Raw genomic sequence first — 21,036 nt, 5'->3', positions numbered from 1 at the left:
GACTTACAGATGACTTACGTATAAGAGTAAGAAAATAGCAGAAGACTTACATGGTCGGTCAGCCATTCTAAGGGGGTTCGGAGGACCTGATAAAATCGACTTGGACATCTACGTGGTTTTTTTATCAGAGGCAGTTTATAAGAACTGCAAACAAAAAATGTAAATAATCAAATGGATGCTTTTTTTTATCAAATGTAAATAATCATTTTTTTACAGCAACTTACGGATCTTGTTGCACCCATGCAGTGAGCTCCTTCGACTTCCTCTTGTCATAGGGTGCAAAAGGATCATAGCCTCGGCCAACCTTTTTGTTTGGAATGATCTGTTTGGCAGTGCTGTTTCCCTTAAAAGGAGTTTGCTGTGTGGGAGCAAGTTTCCTTTCTCGCACACTTTTTTCACAGAGATTCACCATAGCAGTCTCCTTCTTTGTCTGCCTTCTAGCTTCTTCAACGAGTAAATCTGAAGTAGTGGAAACTTGTTTGTCCAATATAAGAACGCTAGGATCATCACTCGGTAAGTCGTCTGCAGGTCTCACAAGACAGAGCTCTCGACGCTAGGATCATCACTCGGTAAGTCGTCTGCAGGTCTCACAAGACAGAGCTCTCTCGAGGAACTCGAATCTGTAGTAAGACTCGGTTCTTTGGCTTCCTTCTGTCCTGCTTTCGCCCCATTCACACTTTCACTCTGCAATTTCGAGTTCACAATGTGTTTAAAAACTATTAACCAAAGATCAAATTCACACATGAAACAAAGCCCTTACAGCAAAGATCAAATTCACACTAGAAACAAAGCACACATGTTCAGAATCAAGGCATATAATGGTTCATCAAAGCACACTAGAAACAAAGCACACATGTTCAGAATCAAAGCACACAAGAAACAAAGCACATCAGTCCTGACTCTTCCTAACACTTTGCCTAGTGACTCTCTTCTCTGCAATTTTGGGAGAGGTTTTGGTACTAACCCCGGGTTCGTGCACAGGTTTTGGTGGATTTGAAGTGGTTGTAAGTTGACGATCATCATATGAACCCCCTTTTTTGGTGATTCCCACCTTCTTCTCCACAGCTACCATCCTATCCCCCAGTAACTTGATCTCCCTAAGGCACGTGCCAAAGCCATCACTAATGGCATCAGATATGTCCTTCAAGACCCTTTCAATCTGTTTCGTCATCCCAATGCCTTCACTACCCGCCGAAAGTGTCTCAGCAGAAACAGAAGACCCTTTACGAGCTTTCTTCCGAGGTCTGCTACTTTCTTCCTTCACAACACTCTCTGACTTCATTGTAGTTTTTTCCGTCTTCACGGGACTCACTTCATTCTTCCCTGAACTCACTTCCATCTTCACAACCTTGCGAGTACCGGTGACTTGCCAGCAGTTCATGGTCCACTTCCATCCAAGATCATTAAACATGACTTTAATTATGTTATCCGCGGCAGGGTCATCTAAACGTCTCCGTCCCATTTTGGAAACATTTCATCAAAATCCTTCTGAACGAAGTTCTTCACGATAGTCTGCAATAAATAAAAGATATAAACTTAGTTAAGTCGTCTGAGAAGTATTTTTGTTGTAAGACTTCTCAGACGACTTAAAGTTAAGTCGTCTGGAAAGTCTTCCAACAAAAGACCACTCAGACGACTTACTTTTAAGTCGTCTGAGAAGAATTTTTGTTGGAAGACTTTCCAGACGACTTAACTTTAAGTCGTCTGAGAAGTCTTAGGAGTGAAGTTAAGTACCTGTTTTTTCATAGCAGCCTTAAAACATTTGCGTTGTCTTTTGCCAGCCTTGTAAGCCAGCAACAGTGGAGACGGTCTGTTTGGTATGGGAGACCCAAAATTAGCACCCAATTCTGGCATAGCATAGTACGCCCACACTTGGAGCACCTGTATGAACCCATCAACAGTGTAACCAGTTTGCGTCAAGTCTTTTGCCTTCAGAGAATCCATCAGCACCTTAAACGCCACTCTCCCCTATGGATAATTTTCAAATTTTTCTAAATCCATCACTAGCCTTGCAAGACTAGCTGGTGTAGCGGATGAGAACTTTTTCCCTTCAATGTATCCTGCGTAGATGGCAAGGTATCCCAGCCGCATGCGATCATCCCGAGACCACTCGTCGCAGTGGTAAAATGCTTATGTTATCTGTTCAATACTTGGCCCAGTATCGAGATCAACACGCATCTTCTCCCAGAAAGCAGCCATCTCCTTCGTAACCTCACACCTTGAATTTTCCAGGTCCTTGATGTAATCGCAGTTCAGCCCAGTGAGGTATTCAAACTCTATCAGTGAAAACCTCGCATGTTGTGAAGCGACAAGACTCCAGAGCTCAAACTTTTTCTTGATGTCCAACTGGAAACAGAGCAAAAAATGTATCAGCCTTGAAGTCCAAACAAATTCAAGCTCCTTGAATTTGATGAACACTCCCAACTTCGACGCCTTCAGCTCCTCATATTCGTCAGCTGTGAGACAATCATATAGAGCTTTAAACAACTTCGTGTCATCAGAATGATACGAAATGCTCCTGATTGCATCGGGCTCTTCTCCTAATGTAAACATCCTCGGCGGGAGTTCTGGTAAATCCATTTTAAGGCCTGCAAACAATCACAAACAACCATCTCAAACACATAGGTAGCACACTATTTTAAATACTATAGAAGACTTGCAGACGGCTTCCAGGAAGTGAGAAGACTACTCAGACGACTTTCAGGAAGTGAGAAAACTACTTGGACGACTTCCAGGAAGTCTTCTACGATGTCTTACTCTCTGGACGACTTACATGTAATTCGTCCAGAGAGTAAGACATCGTAGAAGACTTCCTGGAAGTCGTCCAAGTAGTCTTTCAGCAAAAGACTACAACAATCTCAAAATCTTGTTGAGCATGCATATCTGAATAAATAGAAAAACAATCTTTTAAACAAAAGACGAATGACTTCGAGTTGGAGAAGATACTGTCGGAGAAGATATGGTCGGAGAAGATGTGGTCCCAAGCCGTTACAGATCTGCAAATCGAAGGGAAAAGAAGAATCAAGACTAAAATATTTAGGGTTTTCAGGCGGCTAAACGCCTTAATACATGAGAAATAACATACCGGCGACGGAGTTTGGCAAACGAGATTTCAGATCTGAAAAAAAGGAAGCGGATGGTCAGTTTAAACTATGAAAATACTCTACGGCATGAAGGAGAAACGAGATTCGTCGTAATCGGAGAGATTACCGGCGAAGATAACGGCGGAACACGACCACGGTAGGGTTTTCGTCTTATCGCCTTCAAAATCTCCCTTGGAGAGAAACGATGCTACGGTTTCGTAAAGTTGTGAAATAGTGAAAAAATAGTTCTTATATGTCCGGTAAATGATCTGGTTAGGTTAAAACGTACATTGGTAAAATTAAAGGTTCGGTGCGATGTGGACGACTGAAATATACGTCGTCCGGGTAAATTATTCAACAGACGACTGAAATATAAGTCGTCCACACCCTAAACATAACCCCTAAACTTAATTATCTAATTAAAAACTTCATAAAATAAAATCAAACTTGAAAAGTGTTTACTATACACAGAAATAAACACATATAGGTAAAAACTAATTTTTGAAAAAAACATTTCAGTTTTCCAAAATCTTACCCTAACAATACATACAATACTACAACATATGTTTGTCAAACTTCTAAACCAAAGAATATCATGATTCACTACTTACACTCTTCTATCTTCAAAACAAATCAATTTTATCATATCTTAATTTATATCACTTAAAACTGTTTATAATTACTTGATTTTTATTTTTCACGCATCAAAATTTTTTTTACAAGATTTATAAATTATTTTCAAAATAAACTGGTACCAGACGGCTTACACGTAAGTCGTCCAGACTACTTCCAACATCTCAGACGACTCAGACGATTTACTGGGGCTATATTCGTAAAAATTGCTTCTGTTTTTTTGTTTGGTCACAAGGAGCTGAGCTGTAATTTTACTAGGCTTTTAGGTTAGTTTTGCATTTGATTCAAGTTTGGGTATAAGTTTGGAGTTAAAATCAAATTGTGGGTTAGTTTTTGCAAATTCCCCTTGTTTTTTTGCCTATGCTCCAGACCGGGCATGAGCAATAGTTAAAGCTTTTGGGGATAGGTGCATTATGGCGATGTTAAACCAATATGTATATAGTCAGATTATATAACTATCAACGTCATTACATAATGTCAAATCTCTCTTGTAGCCAAACTCAATCTTTACTTTTAGTTACGTACTTCAGTTTACGTGATTATGATTTCTCATTGTTGAAACTTATGGAGGTGGCGGCAAATCAACAGGTCCAAAAACTAAAGAGAAAAATTATACATCCACTGATATTTTTCCCTCACAATAGCAGCTCATCTTTCTTATACACTATAAATGCCCTTTAACCCTTTGCTAAACTTCACCATTATCATCATATTAACTACATAGAAATTGGTATATTTGTTGTTATTCCTACACAAATCATATCATGGTGATGGCTACGAACCGAGCAGATTACGTAGTGTTGGTGGTTGTGCTGATAATTATGGTGGGATCGGTGTTACTAGCCAGTGAAGGACGACCGGTCAAGTATGGTTCGAGAGCTTTGACCCAGTTAAGAGACCCACATGTGTATAATGGAAGCGCAATGTCTTCCGTTAAACCAGTCGAGTCCTCTGTACAATATTTTTCGTGGCTAGACACGGTGAAACAGACCGGTCCAAGCCCAGGGGTTGGGCATCATTGAGCCAAAGGATACTAGTCTTAATCCTGGTGTTCAACACAAAAGAAACAAAACATATAAATCTAAAATTATATACATGCATATGTAATAATCTTAACATGTTTTAATAGCCTGTAATGTTCATGCTTATCTCCTTTTACGCTGTATTGTTTCTACTCTCTACGTAACTATCATATAGCCAAACCTTTATTATGTGCCTTCCGAAGTAAAAACACTTTGACAGAAATATTCCACGCAGCAAGATACATTCAATTGGTAATTCCATAAAAATATGAATGCAACATTTTTTATGTATGAAAATACTATCAATCTTTAAGAACAGAGGAAGTAAAACATAGAGCCGGCATATGGGAAATTTTTTACAATCTTACACATGTAATGATACACAAATACCATCTCTTAAGAATCTATTTCATAAGCAGCACGTAGATTAAAGTTCAAACAAAATGTAGCTCAAAGATTGGATTTTTTTCCAAACCAGCCACTACAAGAAAACACAAGTTTAGCGAGGAAAATTAATGAGGAAAAGTAATTCTCGTAAATTTACGTCGATTTTACAAGGAACTTACGAGAAAATAAAATATCAGCGTTATTTTGTCGTAAAATAACGACGAAATGATTTCGTCATAAAGTCGATGTAGCGTCACATGGCTTTTACGAGGAAATACGCTTTCCTCGTAAACTCGACGTAAATGTAGCGTGTACTTTACGAGGAAATATTTTACGTCTATTTAGCGAGGAAATTTTGAATCCACCAACTTTGTAGTTGTAACACGTTTTTTTCGGCCACCTAACTAAATTTCGTCGTCAATTCGTTGGAAAATTACAACTACCAGATTCGAAAATTTCCTATAAATATGGACGTTTGAACATCATTTTAAACACACCAACAAGAAAAAAAAACGTGAAAGAAAAAAAAATGTCGGGCTCCGGAAATATTTTCGAGTTGCGGAGGTGGATGTATATGCATAGAGATGGTAACGGGAGAGTGACGAAAGAATACCTTGCGGGGCTAGAGATATTTATGCATCAAGCAGATTCCACACTGCTCGCCCAAGAAAGTGGTATTATGTTCTGTCCTTGTCGGAAATGCAACAATTCGAAATTGGCAAATCGTGAAAAAGTTTGGAAACATTTAATAAATAGAGGTTTCACGCCAAATTACTATATATGGTTTCAACATGGAGAAGGTTATAATTATGATTAGAATGAAGCTAGTAGTAGTGATAGCAATTTTCAGGAAGAACCGGTTGATCATCATTTGCATAATGAACATAGTTACCATCAGAAGGAGCAGATGGGAGATTATGACATGGTTCATGATATGGTAACTGATGAATTCGTAGCTCATGATGAAGATGAAGAACCTAATATAGATGCAAAAAAGTTTTATGAAATGTTAAATGCGGTGAATCAGCCACTTTACAATGGTTGTAGAGAAGGTCTCTCTAAATTGTCGTTGGCTGCTAGAATGATGAATATTAAAACTGATCACAATCTACCTGAAAGTTGCATGAATGAATGGGCAGACTTGTTTAAAGAGTATTTGCCGGAAGACAATGTGTCCGCTGATTCTTATTATGAGATTCAGAAACTGGTTTATTGTCTTAGGTTGCCTTAGGAGATGATAGATGTTTGCATCGACAAGTGCATGATCTACTGGGGAGATGATGAGAAGTTAGAAGAATGTCGATTCTGCAAGAAGCCACGATTCAAGCCGCAAGGACGGGGACGTAATAGGGTACCGTATCAAAGGATGTGGTACCTACCAATTATAGAGAGATTAAAAAGATTGTACCAATCAGAGCAGACTTCTGGAAAGATGAGATGGCATGCCGAGCATAGTCAGACGGATGGTGAGATGACTCATCCATCAGATGCAAGAGCCTGGAAACATTTTAACAAAGTACATCCGGATTTTGCTAGCAATAGCCAGAATGTGTATTTCGGATTATGCACAGATGGATTTAGTCCATTCAGAATGTCAGGGAGATAATATTCATTGTGGTCAGTCTTTCTTACGCCATACAACCTGCCACCCGAGATGCGCATGTTTAGGCACAAAAGGGTTGTGAGAGACACTCCTCCTCCATATCTAACTGGAGAACAAATTGAAGTGCAAATCGGCTACTATGGAGCTAACGAAATAGTTTGTTGTGGTGGTAATTGGCATGTCCCTCGTAATATGCATGATTCTTACAGTGTTCATCACAACTGGCACAAGAAGAGTATATTTTGGGAGTTTCCATATTGGAAGGATCTTCTGCTGCGCCACAACCTCGATGTGATGCATAAAGAGAAGAATTTCTTTGAGAACATTATGAATACAATATTGAATGTCTCAGGGAAGACAAAAGACAACATAAAATCAAGGTTGGACTTACCAGATATTTGCTCAAGAAGTGAGTTACATATAAAAAGCAATTGACAAGTTCCCGTTCCGATATTCAGATTGTCTTCAGAAAAAAAATTGGTGTTGTTCAATTGGGTGGCATCATAAGTGAAGTTCCTCGATGAGTATGTTTCAAATCTCTCTAGATGTGTTGAAAAGGGTTAAAAGTTCTCCGGGATGAAGAGTCATGATTGTCATGTCTTTTTGCAACGACTACTTCCCTTTGCATTTGCGGAGCTACTTCCAACAAACGTACATGAAGCACATGTAGGTGGTATATTATAACACAGTAATTGTATAATGGTTTAGTTTGCAATAATATATGACTAATAATGTGTTTAATTATTTTTGGAATATACAAGGCATTGGAGCATTTTTCAGGGATCTGAGCGCACACACTCTTAAAGAAGAAGTCGTGGAACAACTTCAGGAGAACATTCCCATCTTATTGTGTAACTTGGAGAAGATATTTCCTCCGGAATTTTTGACGTCATAGAGCATCTAGCTGTCCACCTCCCATATGAGGCATTGCTTCGTGGTCATGTACATTATGGATGTATGCATCAGTATGAGCGAGCCATGAAATATTTGAAGGGAAAAGCAAAGAACCTCGCAAAACTTGAAGGTTCTATAATTACTGGAAGTTTGACGGAAGAAACTTCTCACTTCACATCGTACTACTTTGCGTCAAAAGTACGTACCCGGAAAAGAGCTCCAAGAAGATATGGTGATGGTGGTGTCGCGTCAAGATATGCAGTTGCTGGTGTTCCAGACATCTTTAGCCAGATTGAGCGACTCGGTGGGAAATCAAAAGAGGTTTGGTGGTCAAGTGAAGGAGATGCTCAAACTGCACACACCTATATTCAACTCAATTGCGAGGATCAATTGATGCGTTATTTTAAAAGGTAACATATATTGACACTTCTAAACACATATATAAGTATAAATTATACAATTGCAAAAGATTAATTAATATAAAATATGATTTTACAGCCTATTTGTTTCTCAAGTCGAAGAAACATTCCCAGGTATATCCACAAGTGACGTAGACAAAAGAAAAGATCAACATTCTATTAAGTGGTTGAACAATCCAGTATTAACTGAAAATCTTAATTTTTTCAGGTCCATCAAACTCTTTTTTCAAACATGATATGCATTTCAATGTTCTCTTTATTTTTGCAGGTTGATTATGACGACGATGCAGATTATCCTAAGTGGTTACACGAAGTAATTCAATCTCCACTTGTAAAGATCACCACATCACAGATGTATTTCACACGAGGCTATACTTTTCACACATATGAGTTTGGTAGACAGCGGGCGACCAATAACTATGGAATATGTGTGAAAGGGGAAACATATTTCTACGGGATCTTGACGAAGATGATTGAAGTCGAATTCCCAGGGATATTGAAGCTAAAATGCGTCCTCTTCAAATGTGAATGGTTCGACCCCGTGGTCAATAGAGGTGTTCGGTTTAACAAATTCGGTGTAGTTGATGTCAATGGTGGATGACAGTACAACAAATTCTTTTTTTTGCCATACATGTGCAAAATAAATTAATTTCTACGTTTTCTTTATTTTTGCAGGTACAACAACTTCGAGCCTTTCATCTTAGCTTCACAAGCAGACCAAGTTAGCTTCCTTTCATACCCTCGGATGAGAGAGTCGGGAATAAATTGGTTAGCCGTGATCAAAGTTACACCTCGAGGAAGAATCATCAGTAGAGAAGAACCACCATTGCAAGAAGAACAGATTAATGAAGTCGAGGAACCTGAACAAGAAATTGATGACATCCTTCTCATTGATCCGCATAATCATGAGTACGAAGATCTTACCGACGATGCCACAGACGAAGCTGTTGAAGACGAGTTTAATGAAAATGATGATGTTTTTAGTGATGACGAGAATGTCGATGTATTTGTTTTTGTGTAAGGTAATGGGAGTTTGTATTAGAAATAAGAGATTGAGATTATAATTAAGTTAAGGAATTGTGGTTTTATAATTTGGGGTTTAGAATGGAAAGAATAGATTGAGGTTAAAGGGAAGATGAGTTTGGGGTTTGGAATATATGAAGTAGAAGATAAGGAAGATGGGGTTTGGGGTTTCGGATTTTAGGGATTTAAACATAATCCTCGTAATTTCCTCGTAAGGTAACGAGGAACTAACGATGAAATTAAAAAAAGAACGCGGGACTCGTTAATTACACTTAAGCAGAAGTCGTAAAACACTTGTAACATAACGAGGAAATAACACCGAAATTAAAAAATAATAATGCGGGACTCGTTAATTCTACGTAAGGAGAAATTGTAGTAAACAACTCGTACAATAAAAACACGGGCCTTGCTATTTACTCATAGAATAAAAGCACGGGCCTTGCAATTTCATCTCTAATTTGATTAGTTTAAAAAAAGAAAGAGAAGAAAGATACTCGAATCACATGTGGGAAGAAACAAGGCGAGACCTACGTAAGTCTAGCCTTGTCTCCGCCCACATGTGTTCCAGTCATTTCTGCTCCTTCTTTTTTTTTCAAATCTTTCTGATTTGAGAAGCAAATTGGTGAGTTTATCATTGATTTGAGAAGCAAACTGGTGAGTATTTCTAGGAACGCAGGCCTCGCTAATTCCTCGTAAATAAGGAACGCATGACTCGATAATTCCACGTAAGCAGAAATCATCGTAAAGACCTCGTAACCGTAAACACGGGCCTCGCTATTTCATCGTAAAATAAAATGCGGGCCTTTGTAATTCCTCGTAATTTTACGAGGAAATTATGAGGATATGTAATATCTTATATATACTCTCGAGCGCTCACACTTTATTTCGTCTCAAATTCCTCTCCAATTCCACTCTATTTCGTAGCAATGGTAAGTCTCTCTAATTCCTCTCTAATTTAATTAGCTTAGGATAGATTAGGTGGCTAGTGTAGGGAATTTAGATAAGTTTATGGAATTTATGTTAATTAGTGTTGATTAGGTGGTTAATGTAGGGAATTTAGCTAGATTTATAGAATTTGTTATTTATAGAATTTGTTAATTACTGTTGATGTTAATTTTAAAAATTAACTTTTTTTTTCAGACGGTTCGAAAGAACAGACTTACTCCCGATTACAGAGAGATGTTCGGTGAGCCTGGTAGTCGTTTAGACCCGTCTTCTTCAGCTCCTGGTTCTTCTTCAGCTCCCGGTTCTTCGGGTCCGGAGAAAGTCCCCGAGACTCAGTCTTCTCAGAGATTCTCTCGGTCGCCTTCTTCTAGTGCACCATCGGTTCCTCGTGTGCCTCCTCCGATGGCTCCTCCTCTTATGCCTCCTCCTGTGCCTCCTCCGATGGCTCCTCCGATGCCTGCCGAGATTCATCCCGATTTGATGGTGCTTCCGGGTGCTCCTTACTCTCAGTATACTGTCGAGGACCTTCTCGGTCAGCCAGGCAGAGAAGTTTACCAGTCATAGACCCCGACCGACCGGATGGAACTTTGTGGTATGTTACATTAATTTTATTTCAATTATTTTATAACATTAATAAATAATTTATACTTTAAATTTGTTTTTTTTAGGTTTGGGGTTGACGGATGTCTTGCATCGGACGTAACCGACACAATCAAAGATTACTTCTCCATGCCACATCCAAACTGGAAAAAGACGCCGATCTACGTCAAAAAGACGTGGTTCAAAATTTACGCTGTAAGTTACTATTAATTAATTATATATACTTTAATTTTTTCATGATTTATATATATATATATTTTTAAAATCTAATTATTAATTTAATTTTTTTACAGCAAAAATATCATTGGTCCATGGGGGTCAATGAGAGGGTGAGGAAAGCGTTTTACGGGAAGGCGAAAGTTCGCTTGTTGGACACGGTTTCCAACTGGAAGGGTGACTGGATCGTGAAAGGGTATGAGCGTGGCAAACCCGCTGAGCTCACCACGGATGTGTGGGATGGCCTCATCCGTTATTGGCGGGATCCTGAGTCCATTAGAATCGCCCAGTCTTGCTCTACTTCCTGTAACACGGTAGATGAGCATAGCTACGGGCCGATGCTTCACTCTACGGGCCAAAACCCCCACGCCGGTGTCCGTTTGGAATTGGTAATTAAATATTTTATTTAATTAATTTTTTAATATATATATATAGATATTTTAACTTTCTTAAATGTTTTTTAGGCCAAAGAGACGGGACAACTCCCGTCTCTTTTGCAACTTTACGAGAGGACCCACAAGAACAAGGTGGGCCAATTTCTAGATGGGAATTCCGAGCAAATCTTCAACGACTTGGTTGCTCAGGTTGACGAGTGCCAGACCCAGCTGACCCAGCAGTCTATCGACGGATTACCCGTCATCTTATCCACACTTGAAGTAGATAAGATTTACGAAGAGGTAATTTTTTTAAATTTTTAATTTTTTTATTATTCATTTAATTTAACTTTAAATTTTTACAAACAATATTTATTTTTTGTTTTTAAGGTAGTCCCTAAGAAAAAGGGACGTACGTTGGGGATTGGTTCCGTCAATGATGTTTCGAGAGCGACATCGTCTTATGGTCAGACACGGGAAGATGAAGTCACTCGGCCGCGTAGAGAGTCCACTCAGCGGCGTAACGAGTTGGACTCGACGCGATCTGTGTTCACAGCTCGTGTGGGTGGAGTCGAGGGCTTCTTGGACGTTATAGCGGCCACAAATCCGGAATGGAAAACCTTGTTGAGGAACATGCGACGACAAAATCCCATTCCAGGCGAGTCATCTTCCGACACACATGCCGAGCCGGATGTAGAGAGGAGGAGTGATGAATTCTACCGGGCGATTAACGATTCTTAGTTCTTTTTTTTTGGGTTGTTGTATTATGAATTCAAAACTTATTTATATATAAAATATTTTCATATTGATCTTTTTTTTTAAATTTTAATTTTATTAATAAATTAAATAATTTTAATTATATTTTTAAATTCTGTAAAATAATAAAACGAAGTAAATTCGTAGCTAATTTACGATCTAGTTACGTGGAAATTTACGAGGAAATACTTTTGGGGTATTTACGTGTACTTTACGAGGAAGTATTTTTGAGATAAATATGTGTAGTTTACGAGGAACTCCTTTCGAGGTTTTTACGAAGAAATATAGCGACGTTCTTACGGGGAATAGTTATGTGGTCTTTACGACGAAGAATGATACTTCGTCTTTACGACGAAATATTTTCCTCGCTAAGTTACGATGAATTGGCGAGGAAATATGCGTTACGACGAACGAGTAATGACGAAACGTGTTTCCTTGCTAATTTTTTGTAAAGCCTCTTTTACGACGAACTCACGAGGAATACCGCCGTCGTTAAATTTATGTTTTCTTGTAATGAGCATTTTCTTCTGATTTATAGCAATGTTCTTGGGGCGCTCTTTTGAAGGTACATTTACATTTCAAAAGACAAAACAAAAAGTTTATCATACTGAGAAAATTACAAGTCACGAAGATAAATTGATATGCTAGGTAGGAGTTCAACCTCACTATGAGTCATTTTTCCCAATCTAACGGTGAGTGCTGGCGGTGGCGATTGATCAAGAACTGCAAGCTTGCAATGAAATGTGAGCTAGATATCATTAACCTAATTGGCCAATCTTGAAAACGATAAACAGAGTCTTGAATTAGTTAAGTTTCCAAAGATTTGATAACTTTTGAAAGCCAAGTGTATAATCCATTGTTAAATTAAAAAGGAAAAAAAGAAGAAGAAAATAATGCATGTTATACAACATTGTTATAAGGTGGTCACTGTATATATTAGTTTAATTTTTTTGGATTGAGATTCAAAAATAACAATCATAAAGAAGTGTGAAAAAGAGGATAGAATTCCTTTCTTTCAAATAAAATAAATTAGATACCAACCTATGGTACAAAGATTGTACATCTTGTAAGCAATTGTAAGAAAAACACAAAGTGGATCCTATAACCAAAAAGGTAGTAAGCTAAATATGCGCAAAACCTTCTTAAATTTATGTTATTCTTGTTTCATTACTGAGTATCTTAGATGATTAGTCCTGATTGGTATACATCAATTGCTTTTTTAATTTTCAAGTATTTGAATATCTGCTTAGGTGCCCGCCACCCCAAGAAAATGTCATGTATTCAATCTTTGTGGATAGTGTATCTCTCATCAATTATATTTGTCCCTTGGACACCAGCACATATGGATTACAAATATGATATTCCTTTAGCAACATTTCTACATAAAAATAAGAAACATAAATCAGGGTTGTTAAATTAATTGAAAGGTACATCAGAATCTACAAATTCATATTTAGTTATTCACAAAGAGTTGTTTCTAATGCCTTTAATAACAATATTTAGGTTTTCAAGTGAATAGACATATGAACAAAGGAAAAGATCACCATATGAATCTGCTCAAAACCATAGTGCCTCATAATAAATCGCGTTACTATCTAGTGATAGAAGATTCAAAGAATTGATAAATTTGAAAAGTCTAGGATTCATAGTAAAAGCAAACTAAAAAGAAAGAAATAATGCATTAGACAATGATATTATATGGTTGTCACTGTATATGTTACTTTTATTTGTTTGGGTTAAGATTCAAAAATAGCAGTTTATAAAATAGTGTAAAACAAAAGACAATAGCATAATGTTCCTTCAAATAATGATAATGATTATACCAACCGTTATGTATAGAGATTGTACACCTTGTAAGAGATTATACGAAAAAAATACAAAGTCGTTCCTAAAACCAAAAAGGTATCAAGCTAAATGAGCAAAAAAACATCACACCAACTGTTCCTTACACTTTATGCTACCCTTGTTTCATTACAGAGAATAAGTTTTCTCATCTCCAAAAACTAATTAACATAAATTTTTTAATCATCCAACACCAATGTATATTGTTTTCATAAGAAGACAATGGACATTTTGCTTTAAAAGATGTAGATGTACTCAGGAGTTATTTTGTTATTCATTTTGATTTTTGTGACACTTCACAACGGAACGGTTGAATTCTTATGTATTAATTCTATATCTCAGAAAAATAAAAATCAATTTTTAGTTTTCGGATTCTATAGACCTAACAATTAATCTTTCTTAGCAATTAGAGAAATTTGGGATCATGTCCATTATTAGGATGAAAACTAAGTGAATGCATATAGCAACAACATGGCTACATTATTCTGTATATTTTGTGTAATATTACATTGTTTGTCCCTGACCAATCACAAAGCTTTATTTATTTTGTTTTTTATTTTTTCTTTTTTCTCTTTTCTTTTTTTCCCTTTGATTTTAGAGATAATTTGCTAGATATACATAAATGAGAACAAAATTAGCTAACTACCCAAAACCATTAAAAACTCACATTCACTGTAGACAATTGTCTTCCACTTTCCCGTTTTACCCCTGCCCGAAATTTTCATCTTCTTTCTCTTTCTTTCTCAGAACTCACATCTCTATCATCTTATGTTTCTTTCCCAATGTTCTCACCATTTTCATTTCAAATCAATAGATCTTCTTCTTAAATCTCCAAATCAACACTTATTTTTTTTATGTCGCTAATCAATCATATGGTCACCTTTTCCTCTTCTTAAACTCCAAACCTTCCATTTGACCCAAAAAAAAAACTCCAAACCTTCCAAAGGAATTTACCGACTCCACAATCTTCAATTATTAATATGCTAACAATATTATACAATTGTTTGATTTATATATAATACAATAATTGTTAACTGACAAGAATATATCAGTTGAATAGACAAACTACTAAGTTAGCACCATAATCTATTTTTTACCATTTAAAATATATATATCAAGTGTCGATATGTATTTTTAAGATTTTGGCAACCAATTTAAAAAAACGATAACATGTTTTATAACAGCTAACCAAACATGTATCGGTTAATGGAAACATATTATATAAAATGTAATTGCTAAGTTTTGATGTGCAATGTTATATGATTTATTAGACCGGTAACCAATTTCGTACCATTTAACAAAATATATATCAGGTGTTGATATGTATTCTTAAGATCTTGACAACCAACTTAAGAAACGATAACATGTTTTATAACAACTAACTAAACATGTATCGGTTAATGGAAACATATATTATATAAAATGTAACTGCTAAATTTTGACGTGCAATGTTATTTGACTTGTTAGACCGGTAACCAATTTCGTATCATGTAACAAACTATGTATCAACCAATGTCGCTATTTATTAACATCTTATAAATCATTTTAAATATCTTTAAAATAAATTGTAACAGCTAAGCAAATATTTACCTGCTCACTATACTGGACTAGCACCTCCATCATCTTCATCGTGGTCTTCACCAAACCACTAACATCCGAGATCCGATTCCCGAGTTCTTACAAAATCCATCTTTGTCTCCTCACCAATCGCTGTGTGGTGGTTGTCAATCTTGACTTTCTTGCCACCGGATCCTGTCGTAACTATTGGATCTTTCACCATGGTTCGGATTCTGGGTTTCAGACTCTCTAACTTTTGAATCGGATTCGGGAGGCGGAGAAACGACGATGGATTTCTGTGGGAACCGAAATTCGCACTGTCGATTTCCGTTTAAATAAAGAAACTAGGAAAACCTAATTTCCCAGAGGACTCGGATATCTGCTAATTACCACACGTCAAGCAATCAGAACACGAGAATAACAACGATAAAGTATAAGAAATCGAAAAAGAGAGCAAAGAAGATCTTATTCCGAATTTGCGTATGAGCGTTTACAACAAGGTATAAGCCTGGGCTCGAGAGCTGTCGGCGAGATTCCTAGTTCTAGCAACCCTAAGACGGCTAAACCTAATTGTGTCGCAGCTCGAAATAACAAAAACGGAAAGTTACCTAAATTGCTCTAAATGCTAAGTTTGCTCTGAAAAAAGTTCTCCCTTTATGCTTCTCGCCTAGGACTCCTTATATATTAGCTCCAAGGTCTGTTTACACGTTTACTCTGCTGCCCTTAAGCCGTCATAGCATAAAAATGGAGATATTCCATTTTTCCATATCTTCACAATTATCTTCAAAACTTTCGTATTTATCCGCGGAAACTTGACATTTATCCTTACTTGTGGACCAAGTGTAAACCGTGCTGTGGTTTACGGGCTTTTGGTTAAGAAATCGTAGGATGGGCCTCGAGTCGTGTTTTAGGTCCCTTTGGGCCGTCTTCCGACTCGACACGTTTACTACGAATTCTTTCGATAAAGAACGAACTTTCCGCGGTTTTTAATTCGCAAAGTTTGATCGATGATTTAGAATAGCGGAAACATAGACTGAGCTTGCTACGGTCTTCGGGAGATAGCATTTGATGGTTTGACGAGAATGCATGGATTGATGTCTGTCGATGTTCGGAAGGGTTCAATCGCTACACAGCGACCGAACTTTTGGCTCGAGCCCGGTTGGTACGTAGCGACCGAGCTTCGGCTTGAGCTCGGCCACTATGTAGCGACCGAGCTTTGGCTCGAGCTCGGTCGCTATGTAGCGACCGAGAGGGTCGGACGTTCGGTCGCTATGTAGCGGCCGATGTCGGCCCGGACTTGGTTGCTACGTAGCGACCGGACGGCGTGTATGCGCGGTAATTACGCAACGACCGAGCTTAGTTTGTTTGGTTTGAATCTTTAAGGATACTTCTTCGTAAAAATTTCATATTGGTTATATTTTACGAAAGTTGTATCCTTCTTTTTACTATCTCTTTCGGAAATACGATCTCTGAGGATTTTCGGGTGGTAATTCCGTCGTAACCGTTTTTAACCACAACAGTTAGCCCCCCAGCCCGTTAGGATCATGCGTCGTGGGATCCTAGCGTGCGGTTAGGCATGTTTGGCAAGTTAGGCGTGTTGGATGGAATTAATATCCGAAAGTCCGAACTTGAATAGTAAATCCTCAAGCCTATAAGAAGGGAGGTAACTTGTTTCACAATTTTTTCACTTTCTTGTCTTTCTCTAAGATCTTTCTTAAGAAAAACTTTCTTTCTTTCTCTCCACCCTTTTCCTCTATTTTCTCAAGAGAAGTGTAAAGATGTCGAGCAAGAAAAAGGTTGCGAAAAAAGGGTCTTCGTCCGCGAGTGCTTATGAAGAGCTCATTGTTCCGAAGATGGAGTTCGTGCCTTACTCGGTACATCCCGCAGAGAACGAGGCATGGTGGGTTGCTCATTATGGTTCGACGACTCCTCCCAAAGAGAAGTCGTTCCCGGTTCTGATCCATCGTGGGGTCGAGAAAGAGGATCCGAGCAGGAGTACCGACGAGTTTCTCGCGATCATGCGATCGTTCTACCATATCCCGGATGCCGTGGAGTTCCGAGTTCCCTATCCCGGAGAGTGTGCTAACAGCCCCCCAGGGGGTTACTTCACTTGCTACGAGGCATTCGTAGTGTGTTGTCGCTTATGGTTCCCAATCCCCAAAATTCTCGTCCGAGTATTGGACCATTTCGAGGTTGCGATAAGCCAGTTGACTCCCCTCGCCATTCAGCATTTTATTGGGATCCTGATCCTGAGCTATGAGCATGGCCTTTCCCTTTCCGTCGATCATTTTGAAGCGCTTTTGAGATACGGACAAACATAGGGTGGTCCCTCGGAAGTTTATGTCAGTGGTTAAGAAGTTCATTTCGAACTTCAACTCGTGGAAGAAGTTTTTCTTCTTTGTTCGTTTAGACGCTGCGTCTGTCGAAGAGAGTTGCATTCCACTGTTCTGGAAGTTGCCGAACGATCGTCCTTTCATCAATCCTCTTGCTCCGTTCCCTGAGGACATTATTGAGGTAAGGGATCTTCTTAGGAATGGTCCCTTCTTTTGGACTTCCTTTACGCCGAAGAGGGTTCGGAGGGCTCTGAGGTTCGTGCACCCTGGTCCTGCCTCGGTTGCTGACACGGGAAGCGACTCTGAACCTGATGACCAGAGTCCCGCTGTAGCCCCAACAGCCGTGCCGGAGTCGAGCTCTTGGAAGGGAAAAGAAATCGACCTTGGCGACATAGAATTTTCGATGGATGACTCTATGCTTCCAGGATGGGATCCGAACCTAGCTTATGGCGATGGGAGTGGCTCGAGCGAGGCCCCTATCCCGGACTTTGATGATTTCTTTGTCGGTCTGCCACCGGGTTTTGATGCTCCTCCGCCTGCGAAAGAGTCGGCGAGGCCGAAGGTCGTCGCGGAAGGGTCTCGAATCATCAACGGGGTATGATTTTTTCAAAAATATTCGTGATTGCCTAGGTTTTTCCTTTTCTGCTTACAATGCGTTAATTGATTTCGCAGGGCCTTAACTTGCTTGGCTCGGCCATTGAAGCGAGTCATAGGGTGGCTATGGTCTATCGCTTCAAAGCGGAGAAAGCGGAACGAGATCTCGCTCGCGTGCAAGGCGAGATTTTGGAGCAAGAAGCGCAACTTACTCGTGATCATGTGCGGGCTGTCTGTAAGGCAGAAAGGAAAGGCAAAAGAGAAATCGTCGAGGTGATGAAGACTCGTGCCTCTCAATTCCAGGTTGAGTATGGGAACCTCAAGAACGCCTTTACCTCGGTGGGTGATTTCCGTGAATGCTGCGGTTCAGTCGGAAGTCTTTGGAGGACGAGAGCCGACGACTACGTGTTCGAGGAGGAAATGAGCTTGATGAAGAGTGGGATGAATGAACGTGCCCACGCTGAGGCGCTCATCCCTTCGATCGACGAGCGGATTCAAGGGTTCTGGGATTCCATCCCGGTTTCCCCTGATACCGAGGAGGTTTCGACCGGGTTTCCCAACGGCGGCAAGGAAGTGGATCGTCCCGCGGATGCGTTCGGTGCTTCGTTGTCCGGGGACTTTGACTTTGGATTATGAGCGGTGGAGTAGTTATCGAAAGAAAGATGTTCGTCTTTCTGTTTTATGTTTATGGCCGAGTGTGGCCGGGAGATTTGTATGGCCTGTTTTGGCCGTTTTTATTGCTTATCGGGACTGGCCGTTGGTGGCTTCGAATCCCCTTACCGCTTTACGCGGTTATTTATATGATGAATGTTTTGTTTTTTCGAATTTTCCTGAGTAGGTCCGAAGTAAATATGAGTTGTCGTCTCATATTTAAATCCGATAAGACGTCCAATCTGTTGGTTCGTTCGTGATTTTCGTTAGAATTACTTATCTTTACGATTTTCGAGAACGTTGAGATACGAACGGAGAGACATGGTTTAGGATCTCGTATCTTTTAGATATCATGCCTTGAGATGTTTGAGACCAGAGCGTTGGGTTTAGGGCAAGACCTAGGTTTACTTTCGGTTAAGGTTTGTGCGGTGACTAGCCGGCTATCGTTTTTCCTGTTGAGATTTCTTCCTGACTCGCACCGGTTTAAAGTCCGCGATAGGTTCTCGGCTTATATGACTTATATGGTACGAATCGAGCATCTTCTCAGAGTCAACTGGAAGTGCTGAACCAAAATTTTGGATTTTTATTATAGCGCACTTTTGTCCTTGTGCTGGACGTTTTGAAGATCAAAAGAGTGATCGAATTGCGTTTGTTTAAGACGGCTGGCGTGTTCGTCGGGGCCAATCGACGAACGGGCTGTAAGGTTTTTGGTGGTCGCGTTCGGACAATTTGTTGGTATTATCCTCGAATTTTAACTTTTGCGACGTCTCGCAGTTATTTCGGGGATTATACGTGTATCTTTGTGTGTTTGAAAGATGATAATTTTTACGATTTTTGGGCCTGATGAAGCCGCAGACAAGAGTCTTAATGTTTTCCAGGCGTGTCCTGAAAGTTTCTTTTATGTTTTACTGAAGCGTAAGCGTTTTCGATAAAAGGGACAACGTATATTGTAGTAAAAGTTTTTGAAGTTTCTAAAAACTCGATTACAATAATGAAGATTTTTCTAAGTGGGAGTATACGAGTATACGCACCCACTCCCCCCCCCCCTTTTTAGAGAAGGGGATAGCTGAACTCATCTTGTAGACGTCGCGATGTCCGCCGTGGCCATATCGATCGTGGCTGGGTCAACGCTATTTTCCGGATGTTCCGGTTGAGTTGTAGCGTGGGCTTCGGACTTGTGTCAAGCTTCGACGTCCGATGCGTTTGCGTCGGTAGACGATTTTAACTCGTCTTTTCCCGGGGCGCTTATGGCCGAAGATCGGTCTATCTTCGTGCGCTTGCCGTTTACAGCTGCAGAAGTCGCGATTTGCCTTATCTTGTGCTCTGCGAGGAAGCATAGCCGCGACTGTTTTTGGCATCCCCAGATGGCCGCGACTCCGCTTGGGGTTGGGAATTTGAGACCCAGGTGGTAAGTTGACGGAACTGCCTGCATGGCGTTGAGCCATGGGGTTCCCATGATCACGTTGTAGATGGCAGGATGATCGACTACCCCGAACTCGACGATTTTCGTGATCTCCTTGGCCATGACTGGCAATTGGATCGATCCAAGAGTCATCGATACTTCGCCTGAAAAACCCGTGAGTGGTTTCAGCGTCGGAATTACTTCTCCGAGTTTGATGCTCATCCGCTTGAGAGTGTCGTGGAAGATTACATTGACCGTGCTTCCCGTGTCGACGAGTACCCTTCCGACTTCTAAATCTCGTATGACGAGATCTATGACGAGCGGGTCGCAGTGAGGTTGGTCGATACCGCCAGCTTCTTCCTTTGTGAAGGTGATCGAGCAATTTTGGCCATCTCGAGGAGGAGACCATGTAGGCCAATTTGCATTCGACTCTGCCTTCCGTTGGTAAGCCTTGATGGCCGACACAGTATCGCTGCAGTATTGTGATCCTCCGATGATCATATTGACTCTGCGACGATTGTTATCGTTTCCCTTGTCGTCTGGCCTCCTACCGCGTTTATCCCCAGGCTGGTTTCGTTGAGGGGATTTTTCAGCGGGCGGATTTCTGTCCGTCTTTGGATGCCGATCAGAATCGAGGATGAGATCCTTGACGCTAGTTACTTCCGAGAGCTCTCCAGCGAGTAGCTTCGCGGCCAGTCTTGC

General features: G+C 39.8%; 1 protein-coding gene across 1 annotated transcript; it reads right to left on the bottom strand.

The window, feature by feature from the left end:
* Window positions 1-220: 220 nt before the first annotated feature.
* Window positions 221-15,577, bottom strand: LOC125608596. Its single transcript, XM_048779015.1, has 9 exons — window positions 15,451-15,577; window positions 2,389-2,588; window positions 2,151-2,346; window positions 2,005-2,060; window positions 1,735-1,929; window positions 1,450-1,512; window positions 965-1,387; window positions 615-684; window positions 221-522 (listed from the first exon to the last, which is right to left on the bottom strand). The coding sequence occupies exons 1-9, from the start codon at window positions 15,575-15,577 to the stop codon at window positions 221-223; spliced, it is 1,632 nt and encodes a 543-aa protein (XP_048634972.1).
* Window positions 15,578-21,036: the final 5,459 nt, after the last annotated feature.

This window comes from Brassica napus, chromosome A5, assembly GCF_020379485.1.
Source record: "Brassica napus cultivar Da-Ae chromosome A5, Da-Ae, whole genome shotgun sequence".
NCBI lineage: Eukaryota > Viridiplantae > Streptophyta > Magnoliopsida > Brassicales > Brassicaceae > Brassica > Brassica napus.
This window is presented reverse-complemented; position numbering and strand designations above follow the sequence as displayed.